The following is a 25,831-nucleotide window of genomic DNA, read 5'->3' as shown; positions in this document are numbered from 1 at the left end:
TTATGTGGTTTAGCTTTTATAATTTTTAATGACTACAGCTGTAGGTGTATTCACAGTTCCGGAACAATTAAAAACTGACATTTTTATTGAAAAAGAGCGTGTACTGAGAATCCTGTTTCCTGGCCAGGAGTGTCTTGGGCATCAGACATTCCATCCGGAAACTTCCAGGAGCCTGAGGAGAAGCTAGAGAAGAAGCCCTGAGGCGCGCGCCGTCCCTTGAGGACTGAGACGGTGGTTTGGCTTTGGGGCCTCTATGTCCCTGGTGCCAGGAGACACAGCTGGACCCGCGTGTGCTGGGGGGGCACGGGCAGAGGGTCAGGAAGAGACCCTCCACACTCTTCCTTGCTCCGTGTGGCGTTCAGATGTGCCCCAGAGGCATGGCAGACGCACGTGCAAGTGTGTGCACGCGTGAGGGAGCGTTCGGCCATGTGTGCGGTCAGTGAGCAGGGCTGGGCGCCCCTCGGGGGCCACGGAGCGCACTTGCGCCTCTCCCGGTGCCCCTCCCGCCGGGCCAGGGGCTGCGGGGCTCCCCGCGACGGATGCCGAGCCGGCCCTGGGGGGCCTTTGCGGTCTCTAATATGGCTCTCTCCCCTCTTGTTTTTGTGCCCAGGGAGGATTTGGGATTCAGATTCATATCTGAACAGGTCAGCCACCACCCCCCCATTAGTGCGTTTTACTCAGAAGGCCTCAATCAGGACTTCCTGTTTCACGGCTCCATCTACCCGAAGCTCAAGTTCTGGGGCAAGAGCGTGGAGGCTGAGCCTCAGGGCACCATCACGCTGGAGCTGCTCAAGTGAGTGCGGCGGCCGGGCCCCACGGAAGCGCACACTCCTCCTCCCGGGGTGGGGGGCCGGGGTGTCACAGCCTTTCCCTGTTCAGCCATTTCCAACCGCAGCAGCCCCTTTAAGGGGGAGCTCCCCAGACCCCTCCCGGGACGGATGCAGCTCACACGCCTGTGTGCTGCGCGCCTCATGTGATCGGGGCCACTCTTGTCGCTGCCGGTGCTAGCTCTCCCCAAACGTTCGAGCCTCCAGCCACCACTGTTGCCCTCTCACATGGTTCCAGAGGGCCAGGGCCGGGGAGCCGTGAGTGGCAGAAGCCGTGGTGTCTTCTATGACCTCACTCAGGAGCGATCCTAACCTTAAACCCCTGTTGGTCAGCTTGAGGGCAGGAGAGAGACACAGGCTGAATCCTGGAGGTTGGGAACATCGAGGGGCATCCTGGAGTCTGCCCATGCACCTGTTAAATCTCCATCCCAGCCCCTCCCCCCAAGGGCAGTGTTGGGCAGACACCTTGCAAACCGAAAACTGAGTCCTCGGTGATCACCCAGATGTCACCGCACCATCCACGACGGTCCGGGCCACGGCGGGCCTTTGGTTCTCAGAGGGCTGGTCCTGCTCCCCGTAGCCTGCTGTCAGGAAGCATTTGGTGTCATTTCTGCTTCATGCTGGCCCCGCCCAGCCCAGATGGGGGCCACGGAATACCAGTGCCTGAACCCGTGCACCTCTGGGCCCAGTGGGGACACCCCGTTTTCTGGGAAGCTTGCCAGTCTTTGCTTTCTTGGGGTGAGGCGTGCAGAACTGAAACGTGGCAAACCGTATCGATGGGTGCATTTTTGTCCCCCCGGAAGTCTGAGGGATTCAGATGCTGGTCCTGGATGCTTCTGCTCTGGGCTGGTCTCTGCCCTTGAGCGTGGCCCTTTCACACGGCCTCCCTCAAGACTCGGGTCTCGTGCTCGCTGGAGCTCTCTCCCTGGGCCCGGCCGTTCGGGGAGGCGGAGGAGCGCGCGCAAAGGTGTTGGAAGGTTGTTCCCAGCGGCCGCGCGCACCCCAGCACCCCTGCCGCGGAGCGGCTCCCTGACCCCTGGGCCGGCCTGGGCTGTTGCTGCAGGTCCCAGGACCTTGGCGTCTCTGTCCGGGCGGCCTCCTGCCCCTCATTATCTGGCCTCTCAGCAGAAAGCTTTGTTGATGCTACAAAGGAAAGCAGAAGCGAATTTCAAACAAATGCTAAATAAATCGCCACTGTTGGAGGGAGTTCAAAGCCACATTCTGCTCTCGTACAGGTTTTAAGGCAATTATGGTTTAATTCCGTCTGGTATCTTGCGTTTTAGGCCGCGCAGTGTCTGTCGCTTTGCCGGCCTCTGACTTCCTTGTTTCTGGCCTGTTTCACAGACACGGGGAAGCCTACACCTGGACCAACCCCACCTGCTGCGTGCACAACGTGCTGGTCGGGAAGCTCTGGATAGAGCAGTACGGCACGGTGGAGATCGTGAACCACAGGTGCCGGCGCCCGCAGGAACACGCGCGCGCGGCGTCCTCCAGGGGGTGCTTCCGCCCGGCTCCCTGAAGCCTGTCCGTGGGGGCCGGGCCCAGTGGGGCTGGTGTGGCGCTGGTCGGCGCTGGTATCGGCTCCAGTACCTGTTGTTGCTTCCCGTTTTGGTGTTAGTCATGAGCATGAATTTATTTTGAAATTGTAAACCTCAGCGGAGAATGGTGTGATTCCCAGAGGACAAAGTCACGACCACCCTCCCACGCTTCCCGCCGTCCTTGCCTTCTCCCTAGGAGCGCAGGACCTATTGGCTTCCTTTGCCAGCAGCTTTATGGGGACCAGTTTGCAGACCCTAAAGTTTGCCCATTTAGAGTGGGAACTTCAGTGGTTTTTGGTGTATTTACCGAAGTGTGCAGCCGTCACCCCAGGCGGCGCTGGGACCTTACCTCCAGCGCAGCGAGCTCCCCCACACCCGTGTGCCATCACCCCCTGCTGCTGCCCCTGCCGCCTCTCTGTCCCCATCCACCTCTCCCGCGCATCTCCCATCAACAACAGAGGCCTGTGTTTGTTTTCTCCGCAGAACCGGAGATAAGTGTGTGCTTCACTTTAAACCCTGTGGATTGTTCGGAAAAGAACTTCACAGAGTGGAGGGCCACATTCAAGACAAGAAGTAGGTCTGCGCACGGACGGTTCAGGCGCGTTACCTTGTTAGCGACACAGTGACACCGGGACATGCGCTCTCAGTAGAACAGACGAGGACTCCTTTTAGTTAGAAGAGACAGGTCCTTACTGAGTCCGCAGGGAGACGAAGGATTAGTTGGAAGTATCGCCTCTGGGTGGCAAGAGAGAGAGTGGGGTCTGTCCATCCCTCTCTGGGGGCGGAGAGATCTGTGTCTGTTCTCCTTGGATAGAAATGGACGTGTGAGCACGGAGAGCTACTTCTGTGGTTTTGCGACCAGAACCGAGGTTGGAAATGTGAGTGCGTGTGTCCCCGTCTCTGGCCGTGCCTGCTGCAGGCCGTGGGCACAGCCGGGACCCCCACCGGTGTGACTGGCTTGCTCCATCCGGTCGATGAGGGAGGGACGTTTAAAGTCTTTGTGAGGAGAGAAACGGTCAGGAGGTCACAACGCATTTTCTGGGGTCTTTGCTCCTTGGGTTACCTTATGTTTTTGGTCTCAAATTTCTCATTTTTTTCCCACAATAAGGAATTCGGGCTTCATATAATGTCATGGATTTCCTGTCTGCTTCCAAAGCTATACGTTTTCTTTTGTTCTTTTTTTCTTTTTAAAAGTAGGTTCTGTGCCCAGTGTGGGCTTGAACTCACTGCCCTGAGGTCAAGGGTCACCTGCTCTACTGACTGAGCCAGCCAGGGGCCCCTGCACGTTTCTAATTAGAAGCAGGTCTCCCCCGTAAAGCAGTGGGAGCTTCTGCTCCTTCCTGCTCTTGGGTACCAGAAAGTTACCTGTTCAAACGGCCTGTGAGATGCTTTTAGGCTTTGGGCTGTGACCACCTTGCCCCTCGATGTAAGTCAGGATTCAGCCCGCGGACTTGGAGGACGCAGTCGTCTTTGTGACAAGAGTGCCAGCAGCGCCCGAGCAGCTTCTCCCTGGGGCAGAAACAACCCGGGAGGAGACCGGGCTCGGGGTGCACACAGACGCAGCTGTGGGAGCGGAGTCTGTGCCGCACCTCGGGGCCACGCTCACCAGCCATTAGGGGCTGCTAGCCCTGTTCTGATTTTCTGGTTTTCTGTCCCAAATTGGGGTGAGCTCTTCCCTCTTGGAGACAGACCGTGTCGGCCAAGGTGTCTGTTAAGCGAGGACTGGCCGAGTGTCCCCCCGCCAGGCCCCACGTCCCAGCTTTCCAGGCTGAGCCCGAGACGGGGGCCTCCCAGGATGTCGAGCGCCTGCCAGAGTAGCATTTCCAGGAGCGCGTGGCCACTGTGCCGCCCCCGCGGGAGGATGCAGAAAAGAAACACACACACAGTCCAGCTCTGTCGGTGTTTCTTTTGGAATCGGCAGAGTGCTCGGGTGGTTGCTCTGGACAGTCCCCAGAGATTGACATTCCGTGAAGCAAGTAGAGCAAGTGGTGGTGTGGGCATCCGATTTGCGGTTGTGAAGACAAAGCACGCAGCGTCCACGGAGACTGAAGGGCTGTTGAAGTGACTTCTAGGAAAGGGGGAGGACACCATGCGTGGAAGTTGGTGCATGTCAGGGCGGTGACCCGACAGGCCCGCAGGCTTCTGGGGTACCCAACACCCCGTTTCTTATCTTCTTCTGGCGGCAGGGCCCTGGCAGCCCCCCTTCGGGGCTATGTGTCCTCATCTTCTTTGTTGTGTTGGCGAATCAGGCCCTTGTAGGGACCCTAAAAGGCAGATTTTCCTTGTTGCACTTAGGTCCAGAGAGGTCCTAAGATTTACGAGGAGGTAGGTCAGAATGGGCGTTTATTCCGTGGCCGAGATTTAGGTGCTGCACATTTAGATGAATGGTTCAGGATTAAAATTCCTTTCGACGGGACGTTCGGCTGGCTCCGTGGGAAGAGCACATGACTCTTGACATTGGGGTTGCAAGTTGGGTGTAGAGATTACTAAAACGATAAGCTAGAAAAAAATAAAAATTTCTTTTGACTACAGCAAGAAGAAGCTCTTCATTATCTACGGGAAATGGACAGAGTGCTTGTGGGGCGTTGACCCTGCTGCGTACGAGTCGTTCAGGAAACGGGAGAGGAGAGGTGACCCGCCGAGCAAGACGCAGCCGGTAAGGTGCTGCTCCCCGCGAGGGGTGGTCCCCGGGGTGGGGGTGGGGGACAGGGCTTCCGGCTGCTGACGCCCAGTGCTGGGAATCAGACTTCCGTCCGCGGGCTGGCTGCTTGTCCAGATGTTGCGTGGGGCTCGGGCTCGTCTGTGTGCGGGTTGTGCACAGGCTGCGTTATCAGATGGCCTGGGGTTCCTTGGTTTGCCACCACGTCCCCCTAAGCCTGGCAGAGTGCACAGGCACCCGTGTTTCTCTCTGGCGACCCTGCGGTCTGCGTGCTTGCTTGTGACCTGCCAGCTCGCTGACGCTTGTTCTCCGAGACCCTGTTGAGGCACCCAGAGAGTGTCGCGCCTGTGTTTTCAGTTCAGGGTATGTCCCACAGTCGCAGTGTTTTCGCCACAGGGCTTCCCCGGGAGCTCTGGGATTCTGGTGCCCTCGGGCCTAGTTACTCGAGCCTCAGACTAGAAAGTTCAAAAGAGGCGTCCGATGTTGCGAGGTAAGAAGTCACGGGCCAGACCCAGAGTGTTCAGTGTTTCTCTCCCGAAGGTGCTGGGCCTTCCCCAGGGCGTCAGCATCTGGCTGTGTGGCCTTCTTCTGACCGTGCTCTTGACTTCCGAAAAAAGGAAAGTTCCATTTAAAGAACGTGGAGACTTAGCTTAGCTCCGCTGTCCTTTGGGTGACCTAGATGTGAGAGGGAGTTCTACGTGAACACTCATCCCTGAGCTGCCTTTCCCGAACTTTCTGGTAGCAAACCCCGTGGCCTGCGGCAAGCAATACCTCACCCTGTCGGAGTCGGCTGGGGGTTCCTGAGGCCACTGTGTCGTAGTCCAGCATTCTGGAACAGCCGCGTGGGGCCCACTTCTTTCTCCAGGCCCCACTGAGTTTGCAAAGTAAGGTGGTCGTTGCATGTTTTTCTGCTGAGGTGCTCTCCAGCTGGGGCTCAGTGTGGAAGTGCTGAGGCGCCATGAAACCCCAGGTGCGAGCCAGTTCTCGACTGCGGGCCGGGCTGTGGTGTGAGGGGACTGGCTCCGGCTCAGGAGCGCCTCCCTTAGCTCGAACCGGACCCGCTGTTTGGGAAGGCGTGGCCCCTGCAGCGGCGAGCAGACTCGAGCAGACTCGCAGGCGATGCTTGGAGCTGGGCGGGCTTCTCCCCCCAGGAAGGCCCTGCCTTGCTGCCGGTTCCCTGCCCTCTCTCGGGGGAGCCCCGGCAAAGAGAGCACGACCGCATCTTCTCCTCGCTGGCGAGCCCGTCTCGCTCTGCCCAGGGCTGCCGCTGGCTGGACAGTTGCTCACGCAGAGCTGTCCCTCCGGGCCGGCCGTCCCAAGGTGTTCTGTGTTTCAGGATGACGGCTCCCAGAAAGCCGAAGGTGACGTGGCGGACGCCGTGCCCGAGGTTCAGGAGACGGTGCAGGTCATTCCTGGCAGCAAGCTACTCTGGAGGGTCAACACTCGGCCCCCCAACTCTGCCCAGGTTCGTACGCCCCCCTGCAGGTCCGGGACTTTCTGTGCCCCTGAACCCTGGCAAGGCCCCTCAGTTGTTCCCTGGGGCTGTGCACACGCCGCCTCAGGCCGTTGTCCCGGAGCTCAGGGGCCCTCTGTCCCCCGGTCGGACCGTGCTGCAGAGTGAGCCGTGGGCGCCCCTGGCCCTCCCGGAGCCCCCGCCAAGGCCAGGCCTGAGGCGAAGGCCATGCTCTGCCCACATGTCGTGCAGGCGTGCCGTGCCCCAGCTCGTGCCGCGCGTGACCCTGTCTGCTCTAGATGACCTGCGGCCTCCGGGGCCTGAAGGTGCTTCAGGGTTGGTCTGAGGCGGTTTTTCTCACTTATCAATTTAGAGGCTTAAATGCATTTTGGTGTGTGTTCTTCATTTATATTACATGTAGTGAGGTCATACTGTGTCTAATAACATACCACATATGAAGTAACTGTATAGTAAATGTAATAACGTGCAATAAATTTACTTTAATATCTACTGCTAATTATCTTGTTCATATGTAAATTGTACATAAACATATTACACGGTTTCTTATTGTATTTCTTGTCCTGTTAACGTGGCAGAACATGTGTACGTAAGTGAAAGGAAACCAAACACCCCCTTGTGTACCTGTTACCTCGCTGGCTAGGGTTTGCTCTCATCAGGATGTGAACAGTATGATGGAATGAAAAAAAGGCTTATGTATTTTGAGGGAATTCCTCTTTTAAAATAGCGCCCATTTCTCCGTCCTTCGGCTCAGTCTGTGTGGAGCCGCCTGCCAGACACTGGGTGCGCCCCGGGCCCAGGAACGGAGCCGGAGTGGGGGGCGGCCGCGGCTCCTGCCTCTGACCCCGTGTCTAAGGCCGTGCCGGGGCCTTCTCCGGACCTGTGGGGAGCAGGGGCACGTGTGTGGCTCTCAGGCCGCACCTGGGCGGGGGATCGGCGGGGCAGCGGGTGACGCTCCACTGCTCCCATGGCTTCGCGCCGTGAGCCGTCCACAGGAGCCAGGGCTGTTCAGAGCAACGGCGCCTGTGCCTCTTTCCCCAGATGTACAATTTCAGCAGTTTCACCGTCAGCCTCAACGAGCTGCAGCGCGGCATGGAGGAGACGCTGCCCCCCACGGACTGCCGCTTACGTCCTGACATCCGCGGCATGGAGAACGGCGACATGGGTGCGCACGCGGGCGGGGCAGGGGCACACGGGCCGCAGGTGCAGAGAGGGACGCGCAGCACAGTGCGTCTCGTGCTCTCTCCGTGCTGGAAGAGTTCTAAGGAAGCTAGCTAATCGCAGGCTGATCGTTTTGCAATTAATTAATTGCATTAATTATTTAATTAATTAATTAATTAAATGCATTAATACAATTAAATGACAGGAAGAAGGCAATGAAACAGAATGCGTGCGAACTACAGGACCCCCAGGCTTTGCTAGTGCCCGCAGACATTGGGGTGGCATTCCAAAGAGGGCACGTTTGTTCATGAAAAGTAGGCCCCTGTCCCAGGCTCGGCCTCTCGTGTACTGCGGACACGTCCGTGTGACCAGGGAGCCGGCCGCGGGCTCCCTCCCTTGCCGCCTCGGTCAGGTCAGCAGCCCATGACTCCCCAGAGGGCTGTCCGAAGTGGCCCTGGGATTTGTGTACACAGTGGGCATTCAGTGGAGAGAGAGACTGCTCAGGGTGGGCTGGCCGACGTGCAGACCCCTCTCTCGAGAACCAGCCTCTAAGCTCGCAATCGCGACCAGGCAGCGGCCCTCGGGCTCCCGCGTGGCAGCTGAGCTGCGGGCCGGGTCCATGGGAAGCGGCTCCTGCTGTCCCTGCCCTGTGGGTCAGGTTGCCCGTGAGCCTCACCGCACCCCTGCGTGGTGCCGTTTCACAGGCTGTGCAGCATGCCCGTGTGGTGCGGGCACACAGCCTGCCCCTCGCTGTGGCCCCACTGGTGTCCGGGCGCCACCGTGCGCTCGTGACGGAGTTTGGTTTACCAATGACATTTCTTTTTTTTTTTTTTTTTTAGAGATTTTATTTATTTATTTGACAGACAGAGATCACAAGCAGGCAGAGAGGCAGGTAGAGAGAGAGGAGGAAGCAGGCTCCCTGCTGAGCAGAGAGCCCGATGCGGGGCTCGATCCCAGGACCCCGAGATCATGACCTGAGCCGAAGGCAGAGGCTTTAACCCACTGAGCCACCCAGGCGCCCCCCAGTGACATTTCTGGCCGGTGTGACTGTTGGTCTCAGGTGCGGGGGTGGGGGCGTCCCGGTGTCTGCTCTGCTTGAGGTCGGCTGGAAGCTTCACCGTCAGTGCTGTCGTGTGCTTGGCCCCAGATCTGGCGAGCCAGGAGAAGGAGCGGCTGGAGGAGAAGCAGAGGGAGGCCCGGAGAGAGCGAGCCAAACACGAGGCTGAGTGGCAGACAAGGTGAGGCCTCGGTGGTTGGGAGGGGGTAGTGGTGAGGGCTCCATGTGCCCCTGGGGCTGAGCAGAAGCTCTCCTGGGGCCCCATTAGCGTGGGGCCCACAGCGCAGACGGGCCCGCGGTGCAGGCACAGGTCACCTCAGACCCGGGCTCGCGGTCCTGCCGCGGCGTGTCTGACCCCGAGCGCTCTGCTCAGATAGGGCACGTTTTAGAAGGAAACGTAGTCTGGACCAAGCCGTTAGCAGGAGGCAGGCCCAGCTTCCGGACGGGCAGCGCCGTGGAAGAAGCCGTGTGCTGAGCCGTCGCCCCGCGGCTTGCTTGGCTGCTCTTCTCCACACCACCTGCCACGTGGCACAGGTGGCCTGAGGGGATGCGGGGGGTGGGGCATGGTGCCCCGTGTGTCCCGGGGCGCCCGTCGGCCAGGACACACCTGTGCTCAGACCAGGTGACAGAGACACAGAAAGACAGCGGACGCTGCCCCCCGGGGCTGCCGCCTGCTTCTCCCTGTGGAATCGTGGGGACTTGCGGTTTGTCACTTGTCCGGGGCAAGGGGAGAATGACCCGCACCACGAGGGCTCAGTGAGGTAAGTGCTGTGACGCTTAAGCATAACGAGAAACGTGTGTCTGTTCACGCGCGACCCCACAGCCGTGTTGAGGCGGCCGCGCGCTGTTGGCTCCGTTCCTTCCCATCACGCTTCAGACTCCGGGATGGGAGCCTCCAGCCACGGTCACGTGACCGACATTCTTACAGCAGACTCCTTGTGCTTGGGCTCCCGGTTTAATACCATGCTTTCAGGAGTTTGATATTTGGAATTGGCTTCCTTCCAGAAAAAGCTTAAAAAGAGTTAACCTTATTTCATTGTTTTTCTCTAAGTAGTTGATTTTAAAAGTACATTGTGGAGGTAATGATATTTCGTCCTAAGATGGTGACTTCTACCCTGTGAGCCCCCACACCCACTATCCTCTGTTGTCTTCATGTCGTGCAACAGAAGTAGAGGTGGCCCAGGGGGTCGGGGGAGGGGCGCAGGGGTGGGCAGGAGGGGGCTGCAGGGGCAGAGGAGGGACGGGGACGGCAGAGGTGTGGGGGCGGAGTAAGGAGGGGTGCAGGGGGAGGAGATGGGGGGCTGCAGGAGTGGGAGCACAGTGGGGGTGCGGTGCCATGGAATGGGGTAGGGCTTGGAGGAGAGGGGTGGGGGTCATGGGGTGGGGGCTGGGGTTATGGGAGGGCTGCAGGTGCGGGCGCTCGGTGGGGGGGTGGGGATGGTCAGGATGGTGGATGGCACAGGGGCACAGGTGCCCCACGGGAGCCAGTGGGGTCTTCCTAGGGCGCATGGCTTAAAACGTGGCCCGGTGGTGGCCACTGTCGTCCCTCTGCCCTCAGGCTCTCCCCTCCACCCGCTGGCCCTCCCCTCCGCACGGCCCGACACAGGCTCCGCGGGAAGGCGCAGCAGTGCGCGCTCCCATCCTGAGAGGTGCAGGCCCCGCGGAGCAGACGTCAGTCTTCGCCGCTGGCGCAGCGTGTTTTCTATTAAATCCTTGGGCTTTGGCTGGCGAACCCCAGGCTTGTTCGTAGGGGACCGCGTCCGTGCCAGTGAAGGCGTGATTAGGCGTGATTAGGTGTTCTCAACTGAAGTCGCCGCCCGGGCCGCTGCCGTGGGGGGCCGCGTCCTCAGGGCGGGGGAGCACGGCCCTGACTGCGCGCGCCTCCCGAGCCCTCGTCTGTGTTGCAGGTGGTTCCACCAGGGCAGCAACCCGCACACGGGGACGCCCGACTGGTTGTACACCGGGGGTTACTTTGAGCGGAATTTCTCCCGCTGCCCGGATATCTACTGAGGGCTGGAGCGGCCGCGGCACCGGAGGCTGGACTGCGCCAAGAGGCTTCCCGGAGCTCCGGCCGCAGCAGAGACCGGCTTCTCCAGCGACCGTGCACGCAGCGGCACCACCGTCCCTGCTGGGGGTTTTATTCTAATTAACTTTCGATTTTGCCAAACATTCTGCTACTGTCGCAGCCTCTGTAAAGCTTCACTTGGGCTCATCATGTTCCCGTCGAGGGTGGAAAAGGGAAACCCTTTGCAGTTCCTCCGCCGACGGGACCTGGCTGGGCTGTGTCGCTGACCGCACGCACCCTCTTCCCTGTAAAGTTTGTAACTAAAGCCCGTGACCGGGAGGGGCTCCCATAGTCGTAAATCCCTTCACAGTCCTCCTCGTCACGCAGGGGCGCAGGGCTTCCGGGACTGTCGGACGTGAACCAGTAACAGGGAAGATGGATCTGAAAGTCCTTGGAAGAGCTTTCCCCAGGCCAGGAATGACAGTAGTGCGGGAGTGGAGGTTGTCAAAGCAGCAGATTGAATGAAATGAAAAGTTGTCAGATTCTGTATTTTTTACCAATCTTCGATAATGTAAAATTACTTTTAAAATATTTAAGTTAAAACTACTTGAATAGTATTTTGCTGAAGAGCATATGCATTAATCCCCAATTGTCTGTCCAAGAGGAAGCATTACCCTGACACTCTGGGTCGGCCGGAAACTCGAGGGTTGTCGACCAAACTCCCCGGGCCGCTCCCAGCGGGGAAGGGAGCCCTGCCTCTGCCCTCGTCCGCTCCTCTTGTCACCAGGGCATCCTCGTCAGCGCGGGCCACACTGCATCACAGAGCCAGTGTCCCGGCCTGCAGCGCCTTGTCCACGCCTGCGACCAGCCGTGTCCCCGTCTGCCCAGCATGTGCGTTCAGACGCGGGCGAGTCCCAGCGGGCGGGCACCGCAGGAGGGTCCAGAGCAGCCTGTAATTAAAATTACTTAACAAAAACTAAGTGTCCATTTAGCAAACATCTTTTCAAGTGACTGTGGCCTTTCTGTAGAAATGTCACCGCCACAGGGCACAGCAGAGCTCCGAGCGGAAGGCCTTCCGCCGAGTGCACGCACACACTTGCACACTCAGGCACACGCGGTCGCACGTAGGGAGCGGCGGGTTCTCGGGAGAGGGTGTCGTCACTGTGTGTCCAGGCTTCAACATCACATTTGTAATTAAAACACTTTTAAAAGCGAATACTTGTCCTGACGGCTTGATTTTGTACCTTTGGACACTGGAAGGCCCGGTGTGGGGAGGAACCGAGGGTGATCCGCTGGACGTGGAGGGGAGCGGGCGGCTGGCGCAGGCTCACAGGGGACGCTATTCCGAGAGGAGACTTTGGCTGTCTGAGTGGGGGACCCTGTGTGCCTGTGGCTGGGGGAGCCGGGCTTGTCACCCGCGGGCAAGCGCAGGCTGAAAGTGTCTAAGGGCACAACCCCAGGACACTTTAGAATGACAGGATTGAGGGCGTTTGAGCTACTTGTTCTGGATGAATCCATCTCTCACGCCACCAGTCACTGGCCAGCAAGGTTTGGGCTTTTGTTTTTAAACAATTTTTTTATTTCCTTGACAGACAGAGATCACAAGTAGGCAGAGAGGCAGGCAGAGGGGGAGGGGAAAGCAGCCTTTCCACTGAGCAGGGAGCCCGATGTGGGGCCGATCCCAGGACCCTGAGATCATGACCTGAGCGGAAGGCAGAGGCTCAACCCACTGCGCCACCCGGGCGCCCCAAGGTTTGGGCGTTTAAGTTGGCCGGCAAGGACGGGTTCGGGGGCTCATTGCATGGGCCGGGCCTGTGCACTGGAGGAGGGCAGGACGGCCGGCACCAGGGCCTAGTGTGTCTGCGGTCCCTGGTCCCTTCGCTTACAGATTTTAACCTGCCATTTCTGCAGATGCTGATATGTAAACTTACAGCTTCTGCTTTGTCTCCCCTGATAATCTTGGATGTCAGATATTGGTCTGTAATGGAGTTTTTTGGTAGAAAATGCGTTTAAAAACACAAGCACCTGGTGCTGGTGCACTTGGCCTGTGTGGACTGTGACAGCTGCCTTGGCCCTGTGACGTCCTTGTGGCTTTGCCGTGTGGGCCCAGGAGCTTTTTAGAGTTGTTTTGTAGTTTAGAATGTCCCTGGGGAATGAAAAGTAGAGCGTGCTTTCCCCAAAGAACCTGAAATTTGGGTTTGTTCCCCTTTGAAGTTTGGGTTCCGTTACGTGGCCCTGGACTCTGTGCATTTATCGGGCCCCGAGAGTTCGCTCTGGACAGACAGACAGCTGTCTTGGAGTTTGTCTTGTGTATAATACGGACTAATGTCCTGGGGCCCCGGCTCTGACCGGACTTCACAGGCCACCTCATGTTGGGGTCAGTCCTGTCTGGGGCGCGGAGCCAGCACGAGTCTGCCCTGGAGCGGCCCCGGTGTGCGTGTGTCCCGTGCCCGGGAGGAGGCTGTGGAGAAGCAGGTCAGGGGCGTCACCGCAGTAGGCCATGCCAGGCTGCCACAGATGCTGAAGCCCAAGCACTCTCGTCTCCGCACGGGCGGACTTGGGATGCGAAGGTCCAAGGGCCCCTTCTCCGCAGACGCGGTGCTCCGGGAGGGTCTTGGCTGCCCGGGATGTCGGCGAATGGAGGTGGAGGGGCCGCGGGCAGGGCGCCTCCGGGGAACAGCGCTGAGCGCCTCCTCGGCCTCACGGCCCCTTCCTACCCCACCAGCAAAGCTCATGATGCCTGTGCTTGTGGGAGGGGCTGCCCCCAGACCTGCCACACATGTGATCTGGTGTGGGGGACCCTTTGGCAGACCCAGCGGGCCTGGCGCTCGGAGAGGGATCAGGTGCAGCCTGGCGGCCTCTGGGAACCGCGGGCAGGCCCAGGGCCTGAGGCGAGGGCCTCGTGTCTGACAGAGCCTGGAGCCCACCCACTGGGAGGCGTTTACAGTGAATGCAGAGGACATGCCACCTGCCTGCGGGTCCTTGTTGGAACCACAGGGTCAGGAAATCAGAGCAGGACAAGAGAAACGCCAGGAGGCTCCCCGAGATCTAGCCAGCCCTCTGGGCAGCCTTCACCAGAAGCTGCTTCTGAGAACACTGGCTCTTCGAGAAGTGCTCCCCAAGAGGGATGGTGATTGACTGGCTTTGCCAGTCTCCAGTATCCACAGGGAGCACGGAGGATGGCGGCACTGGGAAGCTTCCTAGCCCAGAAGCACCAGTAACCCTTCCCCTTGGGACACCCTTCCCCTAGCAGGGGAGAAGGGCAGGGTCAGGAAGAGCTTCGTCCCACTAGGGAGGGTGGGCCCGGGGCAAAGTTCAGTTAGTACAGCGCTCTCCCCATCCAGTTTCTCTGTCTCAGCATCCAGACTTTCAAACGTCTTCCAAAGGACTTTCTTGGGGGCGACTGGGGGGCTCAGTCATAGCGTCTGCCTTTGGCTCAGGTCATGATCCTAGGGTCCTGGGATCGAGCCCCACATCGGGCTCCTTGTTTCGCGGGGAGTCTGCTGCTCCTCTCCCACTCCCCCGGCTTGTGCTCCCGCTTGCGCGTGCCTTCTCTCTCTCTCTCTGTGTTAAATAAATGAATAAATAAGTTTTTAAAAATATTTTATTTATTTATTCGACACAGGCAGAGAGGCAGGCAGAGGGAGGGGGGAAGCAGGCTCCCTGCCGAGCAGGTCTCAGGACCCTGAGACCCTGAGACCATGACCTGAGCTGAAGGCAGAGGCCCTAACCCACTGAACCACCCAGGCGCCCCTAAAATATTTTTTTAAATGGGACTTTCTTGGGTGTGCAGTGGTACAAAGATTGGGGTCCCTCCTCGGGATGAGTCCCGCTGGGCTAGGCTGGCTGCCGCGTTCTCCGTGTGCAGGCTCCGCCGCGCGAGAGCGACACGCCTGGTGTCTGTCGCTGGGGGTTTACCGGACGGTCAGCCCAGTGGTCGCACAGCTGGTTTGCCTCTTTGACAAGCAAATTGCCCCAAGTCACACGGTCAGCAAAGGGCCGCGTGCTCTCTGCGGCGGCCAACAGCACGGACACCGGCCCCCCTTCCTGGCGAGCGCGTGCGTGGCCGGCTTTCAGCACTGTTTATCCTGTCAGCGTAGCATGAAAATGTCAGGCGAGAATGCATGCTCGTGAGATGCATTTATTTTTGTAATATGTGACAAGCGGCGGTACCCGTCTTGTAAACAGAATCAACCACTCCTGGATTGTTTGGGGGAGACCGGTACAGGTCTGCGAAGGTCGGTGTTAAACCCTAGCTCCAAATACAGATTTCTTTGAAAATGGGTTGTACTGACATTTGTTTGGCACTGAACAATTTTCATTGTCTCGGCTGTTCTGGCCTCTCTGGAAAGGGCTGCAGATGGGCTACGGACGAGTCCCATGCACCGATGCCAGAGGTTTGGACTGTGTGTTCTGTAGGATTGGCCCAGCAAATGGAATGTTCCAGAAAACTGCTTGTCATGGTGGAGAGGAGATTCAGGGACCCTGTGACACTACCAGGCGGGCCACTGGACGGGTGAAGGGGTCTGTGTTCTCTGAGCAGTGGGGAGCTCTGAGTGACCATCTCTCTTCTGTCCTGGGGATCAGAGCCCATTGCTGAAAGCAACGAAATGCCCAGAGCACAGTGGTAGTCTGACTCGAGGGTCTTTGCTACCTGCCTCCCTGGGTCTGAGGCACCCAGCAGCCGCACACTTTCCAGGAGTGCGAGCTGAGTGGAGACAGTCCTCTGGATAGCCACGGTGGCTCTGGTCAGAGGGACAGATGGCCCCTGAGATGCTTATGCCCTTGGGATGCCCAGGTGCCTAGATAAGGGTCCCCTACGGGCTGCGGTGTCCGATGACTGGGATCATGGAGCACTCAGCACTGCCAGAGCCAGTACCTACTGTCTTGGGTGCTTAATCCCCACAATTCCCTCAGTCCAACCAGTGGAGGAGGAAAAGGGAGTGCAGGAAGGTGGGCTTGCCCTAGATTTCACAGCAGGTAACCGGAGACAGTGGGATCTAACCCTAACTTCTATTGAAGGTCACCCCGTGTGCACCTGACAAAATCCATATTGTCTCATAGTCACCAGCAACATACAGGATCAGATGACAAGGGTGTCAAGACCATTCAAGGGGGGAAAGGACAGTCTTTTCAACAAATAGTGCTGGGAAAGTTGGACCCCTACCTCACACCCTCTACAAAATTAGACCTGAATGTCACACCCAAAACCATAAAATTTTTATTTTTTTTATTTATTTTTAAAAATATTTCATTATCTGAGAACAAATTGGTGGGGCAGAGGGAGAAGCAGACTCCCCACTGAGCAGGGACCCTGATGTGGGGCTTGATCCCAGGACCCTGGGATCATGACCTGAGCCAAAGGCAGATGCCCAGCGACTGAGCCACCCAGGCGCCCCAACCATAAAACTTGTAGAAGAAAGCATAGGGCACAAGCTTAGCGACGTAGGACTTGGCAGTGATTTCTTGGGTAGAACATTGAAGGCACAGGTAACAACAAAACAAATTGGACAAGATGGAAACTTAGAACAATGTTTGTGCATCAGACAGTATCAGGTAAAAATGCAACCCACAGAATGGGAGAAAATATAGACAAACACGACATCCGCCAGGAGAATGACATCAGAATACACAGAGAATTTCTCGAAGCAAACAAAACCCTGATCCAAAAACAGGCAGAGGACCCTGTGCACAGAAGATGCACAAAGGGCCAGTAAGTCGGCGAGAAGGCGCCCGGCCCCGCGAATCCCTTGGCGAATGCAAACCAGAGCTCAGCCCAGGAGGCGTGCAGCGGCGGTAGTGGCGGCGGCGGCGGGCGCCAGGCCTGCACCGAGCGTTGGCGAGACTGCACGGGTCGGGCCGGAACGGGCTGCTGCGGGGAATCCAGAGCGGGGCAGCTGTTGTGGAGACAGGATCGCAGCTCCGGAGAACGTTACCAACAGCGTCACCAGAGGATCCGGAAATCCCACTGCGCTGAGGTCCCGGAGCGATGTTTGCGGGCCACGCCGACAGCAGTGTTCCCCACCACTGCTGAGCCACGGGGGCCGCCCGTGTCCGCCCGGGGATGGACGGATGAACACCACATGCTCTGCGCGAGCCGGGGTGGGGGGACCCAGACACCTGCTGCCACGTGGACGGACCTTGAGGACGCCCCGCTCAGCGAGACAAGCCCATCACGGAAAGACAAAGACTGCGGGACTTCCATCGACGTCACATACTAGGGTCGTCAGAACGCGAGGGAGAGTAGGATGGCGGCGACGGGGACCAGGGAGGGGGGGCGTTGGTGTCTCGAAAGGTGACAGGACACTGATGTGGCACAGCATCGTTGAGTGTATTTCCGTCACTGAACGGCTCACTGAGGGTTAAGATGGTGAATTTTATGTCATGTGTATCCTACCACCATAAAAAAAAAATTGGAAAGACGTGGTCAGTGCTTGCCAGGGGTTAGGGAGGAGAGAGGGATGGACAGGAGGAGGGCAGGGGACTACCAGCGGTGAGACCACTCCATGTGACACTATGATGGTGGGTCTGCATCACGCGTTAGTCCAAGCGCACAGGTGGTGTGCAGGGAGACAGGCCATTGGCGACACTGCGTGTCCTTGAGGGTCTGTGGACTGTCACACACGCGCCCGCCGGCGGGGATGCTGACGGCAGGAGGAGGTGCGTGCGGAGGCTTACATGGGAACTCTCAGTACTTCCTGCTCACCTTGGGACTAAACCTACAATTCCCTCCGAAAAAAAAGGATCGTTAAAAGGAAAGAAAGACGATTGTGGGAACCCCGCTGCTGAACCATGCTGTCGTGGGGCCGCCACGGCCTCAGCACTTAGTCCTGTCACGCTCCCTTCTCGGGGTTCCTGCCCTTCTCATCAGTGTGTTTTAATTTGCGTTTCTCTTATGAAGAATGGCGTGGGCTCTCTTCTCCTGTGCCTCTTGCTGGATATACCCCTTTGGTGATGTGTCCAGGCGCCACAGTCCCCATGCCCTGCCCACCCCTTGTGCGGGAGCCATTGGGCCGCCCACCCCGCTGCGTTGTCCCCCACAGCACCCCACAGTCAGGGGCGGGCACACCCAGGGGCCTTGGCCACACTCGTCTGCCTGCGGCCACTGTCCTTCTTGCACACAAGCCGTGGAACCAGCCTCAGACACAGGCCTCCAGCTCGAGGAAAGGAAGTGCTCCGGTGAGCCCCTCGAGGCCACGGGCTGGAGGGAACCATGCTCTTCCGGGTCACAACATTGGTTTCCCTGCGGCCTCCTGTGGCCAATTCTTAACTTTTCCTGACTCTTCCCACCCGCTGGCCCGTGTTCAGGCGGCCTTTGTTGTCTTTGGTTTCCTTGAGTGTCACCAGCACGGCACTTGCTGTCATGGGCTCAGGGCCATGCCCCTCTCCCATGTGGTCTCTGGGGCCCCTGGGAGCTTGTGTGTGTGGTTTGCTCTGTTGGTATTTACTAGGAAATGAAATGAAGTGGAAGTATTTGCTAGTTAAAAAGTAAAAAGCTTATTATTTATCAACATAAACATTTTTAAATGAAAAACAGCTACGTTTTCGAAAACAAAGCAAAATTGGTGAGTCTTTAGATCACAAAACAATGGCTACAGAAGTGGTTTTCCTTCAGGGGCACCTGGGTGCCTGGCTCTTGATTTTGACTCACATCCTGATTGTGGGGTCCTGGGATCGAGCCCTACATCAGGCTCCCACTCAGCGGGGAATCGGGGAATCTGCTGGAGATCCTCTCCCTGTCCCTCCTCCTGCCTGTGCTCACTCTCTCTAAAATAAAAAATCTTAAAAAAAAAAAAGTGGCTGTACCTGAGACCATTATACAGAACGTCATGGAAGGGTTCAGGTGAACGCACCAGACTCACCTGCATCAACGCGAATAAATCTTCGAAACAAAACCACCTTCCACTTTGATACTTTTTGTGAAAAGCTTAACAAAGTTGACACACAGGTGACAGATTGTCAGGCAGCATGGTGCAGAGTGGCCTTGCTTTTGGAGGGGTCTCTGGTGCGGGCTGGGAGGGCCCAGGGCTCTGGGTGGGTGTGCCCGCGTGGTTACTGTGTCACAGCAGAGCACAGGGTGGAAATGGAGGGCATCCGGTCCTTGTGAACATCGAGTCGGGCTTGATGGACAGTGGCCTCTTCTGTTCCATTCTGAGCACACACATCAGCCTCTGGGAACAACACACACAGAGGGAATGTGGGGGGCGGCCACCAGCACTCATCACGGGAGAACGGGGGACCCCCAGGGGAGAATGGGGGGGAGTAGGGAGACCTGCCTAGGGGACAATGAGGGGCAGCCATGCCAGCACTGTCCTCACAGAGGAACAGCCCCCCCCCGGAAAGAATGGGAAGAACAGGGAGACTCCCAGGGGGAGAATGGGTGAATATGGGGACCCCAAGAGGAGAACGGAGGGAGTAGGAAGAACCCCCCAGGGGAGAATGGGGGGCAGCCATGCCAGCACTGTCATCACAGGGGAATGCGGGACCCCCAGGGGAGGATAGAGGGAATGGGGGACCCCAAGAGGAGAATGGGGGGGAGTAGGGAGACCCTCCAGAATGGGGACAGTCATGCCAGCACTGGGGAATGGGGGAACCCAAGAGAAGAAAGGGGGAATAAGGAGATTCCCGAAGGGAGAATGGGAGACCCCGGGGAGACTGGGGAAGGAAGGGACCCCAAAAGGAGAATGGGGAAGTAGGGAACCCCCCACCGGGGAGAATGGGGGCAGCCACTCCAGCACTGTCACGGGGGGAACAGGGAGGCAGCGCGGCGTCTCCGTCGCCCCCCAGACGACCACCGCTGGTGTCTTGGCCGCTGACTCCTGGACCCCTACGTCCAGGGCTGTGATTCGGCGACACATCCCTGGGCTCGAGAAGTCGGCCCTCCCCAGCCCCAGCGTCCTAGATCCCCTGGCGTGCGGGCTGTTTCCCGCAGGTCTTGGGACCTGGCGTGTCGCTCTGGCCGTGAATCTGCGACAGCCCCTCCCGCCCCGCAGATGCAGCAGCTCTCCCGCGACGGTGGGGGTGTGCACTCCAACGCCCCCCGGCTCTGTCGGCGCCCGCCGCGCTGTTCCGGACGCCGCCGCCAGGGGCCGCCGCCGCGCCCCTATGACACAGCAACAATAGGAGCCGCTCTGGCCCGCGCGCCGCCCGCCCACACTTCCGCCGGAAGGGAACGCGAGTGCGGGGCGGGCCGGGGAGGGCCGATGGACGGCTGTCCTTCCCAGTCGCTGGCGGCTCAGCGTCGGCCCCGCCCCTGACGCAGCCCAATCGCCGGCGAGAGCGGCCGGAGGGGCGGAGAGAGAGGGGACTTCCGGCGGGGCCCGGCAGGCGCTGAGGAGGAAGAGCGAGCCCGGACGGTGCCTCTCGGCCGAGTCGCGGCGCGGGCCAGGTGCGGGGGGTCGCCGGGGGCGGGGCCGGCTGCGGGGGCGGGGCCTGCGCCATCGGGGTGCCGGAGCCGGGGTCGGGTCCGCGGAGGCCGGGGTGTGGGGCGCGGGGGCGGCCGGCGAGCCCGGGTGGGGGGCCCTGTGCGCGGGGCCGGCGGCTCTGGGGGGCCCCGGACTCGGCCCGCCGCGGCCGTGTCGCCCGTCTGCCAGCGTGACGCCGGGGGGCCGCGCGGGGCCGCGAGCTGCGGGGGCGGGCGCTCGCGGGGGGGCGGCGCGGGGTGGCGCGCCCCCCGGCCCCGGAGCCGGCCCGGCGGCCCCGCAGCGCTCCTGCCCTGGCCGGCGGGCGGGCCCGAGGAGCGGCGGCGGCGGCCGGCACCGGGCTGCGCGGGCTCGGGCGCCGTGGGGCTGTGGCGGGGGCCGGGCTCCGCGAGGGCAGCTTCGCGGGAGGCGCGGCCGGGGGCGCCCCTGCCTTGACCCGGCGCGCGTGCGGGCGGCTCTTGCAGGATGACGACCTCGGGCGCGCTGTTCCCAAGTCTGGTGCCCGGCTCGCGGGGCCTCCAATAAGTACCTGGTGGAGTTCCGCGCGGGGAAGATGTCGCTGAAGGGCACGACCGTCACCCCGGACAAGCGGAAAGGGCTCGTGTACATCCAGCAGACGGACGACTCCCTCATTCACTTCTGCTGGAAGGACCGGACGTCGGGGACCGTGGAGGACGTGAGTGCGCCCGCCGCGCCGGCGCTGGGGCGGCCTGCGGGCGCGGCGGGGGCTGCTCCGACCCGCGGCCGCTCCCCGCTGCGCGCCGGGGCTCGCGGGCTCCGCCGCTCTGCTCCGCTCGCGCGCCCGGGCCTGGCAGTCCGGCAGAGCCCCGCCTCGCGGCCGTGGCCCAGCCTCTGGCGAGCCGCCGCTTCGGGGGCGTCCGCCCTTCCCGCCCGCTTGCTCCCACCCGCGCGGCCGACCGGTCGCTCCTTCCCAAGGCGGCGTTGTTAAGCCCCCGGACAGCCGCAAGCCTCCGTCCCGGCTGAGCACGGAGCCCCTCTCCTGGCCCTCATGCCCTTGGGGGGCCGCGTCTGACCCTGTCTTCTCCACCGGGGGAGGCCCTGCTGGCGAGGGGCCTGGGCCCTGGACACCCCCCCCACCGCTCCCCTGCAGACAGGAGCCCGCGCGCTTCCCTGGGAGGCGGTGGGATGCGCAGTGGGTGTGTCTGTGAGGCTGACACCCCCCCCCTCGGAAGGACCTGATCATCTTCCCGGACGACTGCGAGTTCAAGCGCGTGCCGCAGTGCCCCAGCGGGAGGGTCTACGTGCTCAAGTTCAAGGCAGGGTCCAAACGGCTCTTCTTTTGGATGCAGGTGCGTGGAGGGTCGGGATCGTGTTTGTCTCTTGCAGAACCGGCTCGCCCCGCGGCGGCTTCACTTTCCCAAACGCCTGATGCTCACTGAGCGTCCGACCCTAAGAATTCCTGGGTCTCCCTGTGGGGGTAGGGCGGGGGCGCCGGAGCAGGGCCTCTTCCAGAGTCCGGACACCTGCGGCGGGGCTCCTGGTGTCCTTGCAAGATCCGGAACTCCTGGCACATGGACAAGAGTGCGCTCTGGACGGACCCCGGTGTCGCTCCGCTGCCTGCGTGCCCCCCGCCCCGTCGTGAGCACCGCGGAGCCGGAGCAGGGCTGACGTGTGTTCTTGCTGTGTTCACAAAACGACGTGACCTTTCGCAAGCTCTTCTGAGCCCTGCCTCCCCCAGCCTTCCCCGTCGTGTGCTCTCGGGGTCTGTGGGGGTCAGTGTGCCAGGCTCCCCCGCCCACCGGCTGCCGGGCTTGTTTGGTCGTGGTGTTGCCGCAGCGGGTTAGAGTGACTCTGAGCTGAGGCTGTTTCCCGGGTGGGGGGCGGGGCGTCTCTGTGCGGACACCCCGAAGCGCACGCGTTCAGAGTGGGTAATTGGAGGCCTTCGCAGACAGATGTTTCCAGCTTCCTTCCGTGGAGGTTGGCCCCGCTGCCCTCCCCGGCACGTACCAGGGCAGGGCAGGAGCGGTTTCTCCCGTGGGGCGGACGGCTGTGCTGCAGACGCTGGTCTCTGCGCACGCGGTGAGAGAGCCGCGGGGACAAGCGGGCTGGGCGGGTGCAGTGCGCAGGGGTGAGGCTCGCGGGCACGGGGCGGAGCCGAGCTTGTTTCTCCGGGTTCTCCCAGGAAACGTTCCGCCCGCTCTACCTTGCCTGGTTTTGCTCGCCTGCCCTGCCCCCTTCTGCTCTGGGCGCGGGGGACACTGTGTTGTCCCCCTTCTGTGTCCCCGGTCCCCAGCAGACCCACAGCACATGCCCAGTTGTGGGTGCTTCGTCTCGTGGTTCTGGGGGCACTTATGGGCTGGTGCTCCCTGAGGACGGCCTACACCCCGGGGCGCTGGTGTCGAGCGCCTGCCAGCTGTGCTTCCTGGGGCTTCCGGCGAGCCCCGAAGGGCCACGGGCGGGGTGGTTCGTGGGCAGCGGTGACAGAAGGGTTACGTCACCGTGTTACGCTCCTACACGAGGTGCAGGAGGGCTTCGTGGCTTTTAGGCTGTTGTGTGAAGCACCGAGTCCCGGGCGTTCAGAAGGCATCGCTGTGCCAGCCCCGGGGGCTCTCAGTGCCTCGGTCTTCGCCCACCCAGTGACTTTGGCCGCAGCTCCGCGACCCTGACGGGCAGCCGTTCCTGTCGGCCCTGCCGGGTCCTCGGTGCTGTGCGGCTGTGGACGGGGCCCACGTTGCTGGCGGCGGATGGCTCCCTCGCAGCCGTGGTCCTGTCCTCCCCCCGCAGGAGCCCAAGACGGACCAGGACGAGGAGCACTGCCGGAAGGTCAACGAGTACCTGAACAACCCTCCGATGCCAGGCGCGCTGGGGGCGAGCGGGAGTGGAGGCCACGAGCTCTCCGCGCTGGGTGGTAGGCGTCCCCTTCCGGAACGTGCTGGCGCATCAGTGCCCGTGGGGGACGTGTGTTCCCGACGATGCGTGCTGGTCGTTGTCCTTGCTCGGTCTCGGTTCTCCTCTCGTGCGAAGCTGCTGTGAGCGCACGCGCAGTGGGGACGGGGCAGAGGCAGAGGGAGTGGCCGACCCCCGCTGGGCAGGGAGCCTGACGCAGGACTTGATCCCAGGACCCTGAGATCGTGACCTGGGCTGAAGGCAGACGCAACCCACTGAGCCCCTGTGGTTTTTACGTGGAGACGGAGGTGTCCGAGTTAGAAGCCCCTTAGTCGCCCCAAGTCCAGGTCTCCGTCCAGCTTCCGGATATAAAGCTGTGCGCCCCACCGTGTTGTCTCATCCCAGGCGCTGCTGTGAGGGCGGGGGACGCTGAAGGGCGGGCTCACGGGGTGCGCGGTCTCAGCCAGGGGCGCCGAGCCTCCCCGCGGCCCCGGGTCTGAGCGCGTCCTGTCCCGCAGGCGAGGGCGGCTTGCAGAGCCTGCTGGGGAACATGAGCCACAGCCAGCTCATGCAGCTCATCGGACCCGCCGGCCTCGGAGGACTGGGTAAGCCCTGCGTGCGGACCGCACGGCCTCTGGTGAGCGTGGCTTTGGGATGGGCGTGTTTCCTTCTCGGTGGTTCTCAGTGACCGCTGCGAACGTCTGTCCCTGGGCCAGGCCCGTGTGCCCTGTGGTTTGAGCTGGGAGCTGGTCCGCGGTGAGGACCTTGCTCTGTACTCGAGGGGCCCACAGGTGGCCTGGGAGCGGGGCTCCTGCCGGGGCCCTCTGCTCGGGTTCCCCTCCGGGGGGCTTGCCTGCTGCCGCCGCCTCTGCGCTGGGACGGCTGCTGCTTGGGCGGAAGGGGACCCTCGCTACTCTGCCCGGTGCGGACTGCGTGTTACCTTGGACCTAAGTGCGTCGTTAGCGGGACGGGAGACAGAAGCGCTGTGACGCGCAGAGTAAGCTGAGAGGATCCTATGGCCCCAGCAGTCACGGCTCTGGCACCCTGGCCCACTGTGGTCCCCGTTCTCTTTGCTTGTCCCTTGGCGTTAGTGTAGGATATCTGGCAGGGAGAGGTGGGCTCTTGGGGACGGTGTGGCAGCTGAGCTCATGTGTCCTTGCAGGTGGGCTGGGGGCCCTGACCGGGCCAGGCCTGGCCAGCCTCCTGGGGAGCGGAGGGCCTCCAGCCAGCAGCTCCTCGTCCAGGTGAGCCTAGCCCCCACCCCGTGCCCCTGCGTGCCACCGGGAGTCCCGTCCTTCAGGGTGACTGGTCATAGGAGATGCAGAAGGACGGAAGAGACACCCGGGGAGGGACCTTTTCGGGGTCTAGACCGTTCCGGATCCCTGGCGGTTCGAGGACCGCTGCTGCAGGAGCGACGCGCCGTGGGCACCTCTGGGGTGCGTGGTTGCTCCATCGCTGCCCTTGCTCTCCCCAGCTCCCGGAGCCAGTCAGCAGCCGTCACCCCGTCCTCCACCACCTCTTCTACCCGAGCCACCCCAGCCCCCTCCGCTCCAGCAGCTGCCTCGGTGACCAGCCCGAGCCCCGCACCCAGTTCAGGTAACGGAACCAGCACGGCAGCCAGCCCGACCCAGCCCATCCAGCTGAGCGATCTTCAGAGCATTCTAGCTACGATGAACGTGCCGGCCGGGCCAGGAGGCGGCCAGCAAGGTAATGCACACACTGCTCAGCTCCAGGCTGGGGGTGAAGGGGCCTGCTGCCCCCGTGCTGCGCGCTCGCTGCCTCTCCGAGGTGGGCCGAGCACGTCTCCGGGCTGAGCCGCTGCTCCCTCGCCTCACCCCGCCCGATGATGCCATGGCTTGGGCGTCTGCGGTTGGCCTCGAGCCGCTGATGGCCGTGTGCTTACGCCTCAGTTGACCTGGCCAGCGTTCTGACGCCCGAGATCATGGCACCTATCCTTGCCAATGCGGACGTCCAGGAGCGCCTGCTGCCCTACCTGCCCTCTGGGGAGTCACTGCCGCAGACGGCAGAGGAGATCCAGAACACGCTGACCTCGCCCCAGTTCCAGCAGGTAGATGCTGTGGCCTGGGTGCCCCCTGCTATGTGCTCAGTGGCAGGGGACTTGGCTCACCTTCCCCATGCTTCCCTGTCACCAAGTGTCCCTGCACCTGGCCCAGGCACCCCCCCCCCCCCCCCGTTCCCCTGGGGCCTTTGCCAAGTGTGTGCTCAGGGGGATCTGGCTTCCCTTTGCAGGCTCTGGGCATGTTCAGCGCCGCCTTGGCCTCTGGGCAGCTGGGCCCCCTCATGTGCCAGTTTGGCCTGCCTGCCGAGGCCGTGGAGGCCGCCAACAAGGGCGGTAAGTGCCTGTCCCCTGCCCCCTCCCTACCCCACGTGGCCAAGGGAGAGTCCCTTTCTCTCTCTCGTAGTTAAAAGGCTTCCCTGTTTGCACGGAATAGGGCTTGCTGGCTTGGGTCATGGCGTGTCGGTGGTCTTGGGCCTTAGTCTTGAAATTTTCATCTGTCCCCTTTGGTCAGCAGTTCCAGGCCAGGGTCTAGAAAGGTCGCCTTGTGTTTTTAAATGCATTTTAGATGTGGAAGCATTTGCCAAAGCTATGCAGAACAGTGCCAGACCCGAGCAGGAGGGTGACGGGAAGGACAAGAAGGACGAAGAGGAAGACATGAGCTTAGATTAATTAGCTGCTGTCCTCAAGGGGTCGGGATTCATGGCTGGCGACCTCAGTGATGGGGCTTGGGGCGCGGCGCATGCCCTCAGCTCCGTTCCGGCTTGCTGAGAAATAAAGGTCTTGTCTTTTACCTGCCACTTGTGGTTTTCCTGTGTGCCCCCCAG

The 25,831-nt window shown here is 61.0% G+C and overlaps 2 protein-coding genes across 3 annotated transcripts in view; both read left to right on the top strand.

Annotated features, from left to right (window-relative positions):
• Positions 1-10,781, top strand: part of LOC111141536 (oxysterol binding protein like 2) — a 34,191-nt gene extending 23,410 nt beyond the window's left edge. For both annotated transcript variants that reach the window (XM_022494146.1, XM_022494147.1), the window contains 8 exons: positions 611-793; positions 2,172-2,279; positions 2,849-2,938; positions 4,898-5,021; positions 6,361-6,489; positions 7,537-7,660; positions 8,804-8,894; positions 10,621-10,781. In XM_022494146.1, the coding sequence (XP_022349854.1) occupies positions 611-793; positions 2,172-2,279; positions 2,849-2,938; positions 4,898-5,021; positions 6,361-6,489; positions 7,537-7,660; positions 8,804-8,894; positions 10,621-10,723 (952 nt within the window). In that variant the 3' untranslated portion in view covers positions 10,724-10,781. The remainder of the gene's footprint in view (positions 1-610; positions 794-2,171; positions 2,280-2,848; positions 2,939-4,897; positions 5,022-6,360; positions 6,490-7,536; positions 7,661-8,803; positions 8,895-10,620) is intronic.
• A 9,824-nt stretch (positions 10,782-20,605) lies between these two features.
• LOC111141807 (adhesion regulating molecule 1) lies at positions 20,606-25,804 on the top strand. The gene is given in 10 exon segments (XM_022494634.1): positions 20,606-20,646; positions 20,648-20,816; positions 21,334-21,450; positions 22,886-23,009; positions 23,506-23,592; positions 24,150-24,231; positions 24,462-24,694; positions 24,898-25,055; positions 25,238-25,340; positions 25,573-25,804. Coding segments are annotated over 10 exon segments (1,218 nt in total). The 3' UTR covers positions 25,677-25,804.
• Positions 25,805-25,831: the final 27 nt, after the last annotated feature.

The sequence above is a fragment of the Enhydra lutris genome, unplaced genomic scaffold, assembly GCF_002288905.1.
Source record: "Enhydra lutris kenyoni isolate GAN:26980312 unplaced genomic scaffold, ASM228890v2 scaffoldscaffold6, whole genome shotgun sequence".
Taxonomy (NCBI): Eukaryota; Metazoa; Chordata; class Mammalia; order Carnivora; family Mustelidae; genus Enhydra; species Enhydra lutris.
Note: the sequence above shows the minus strand (reverse complement) of the source record. Positions and strands in the feature narration are given on the sequence as shown.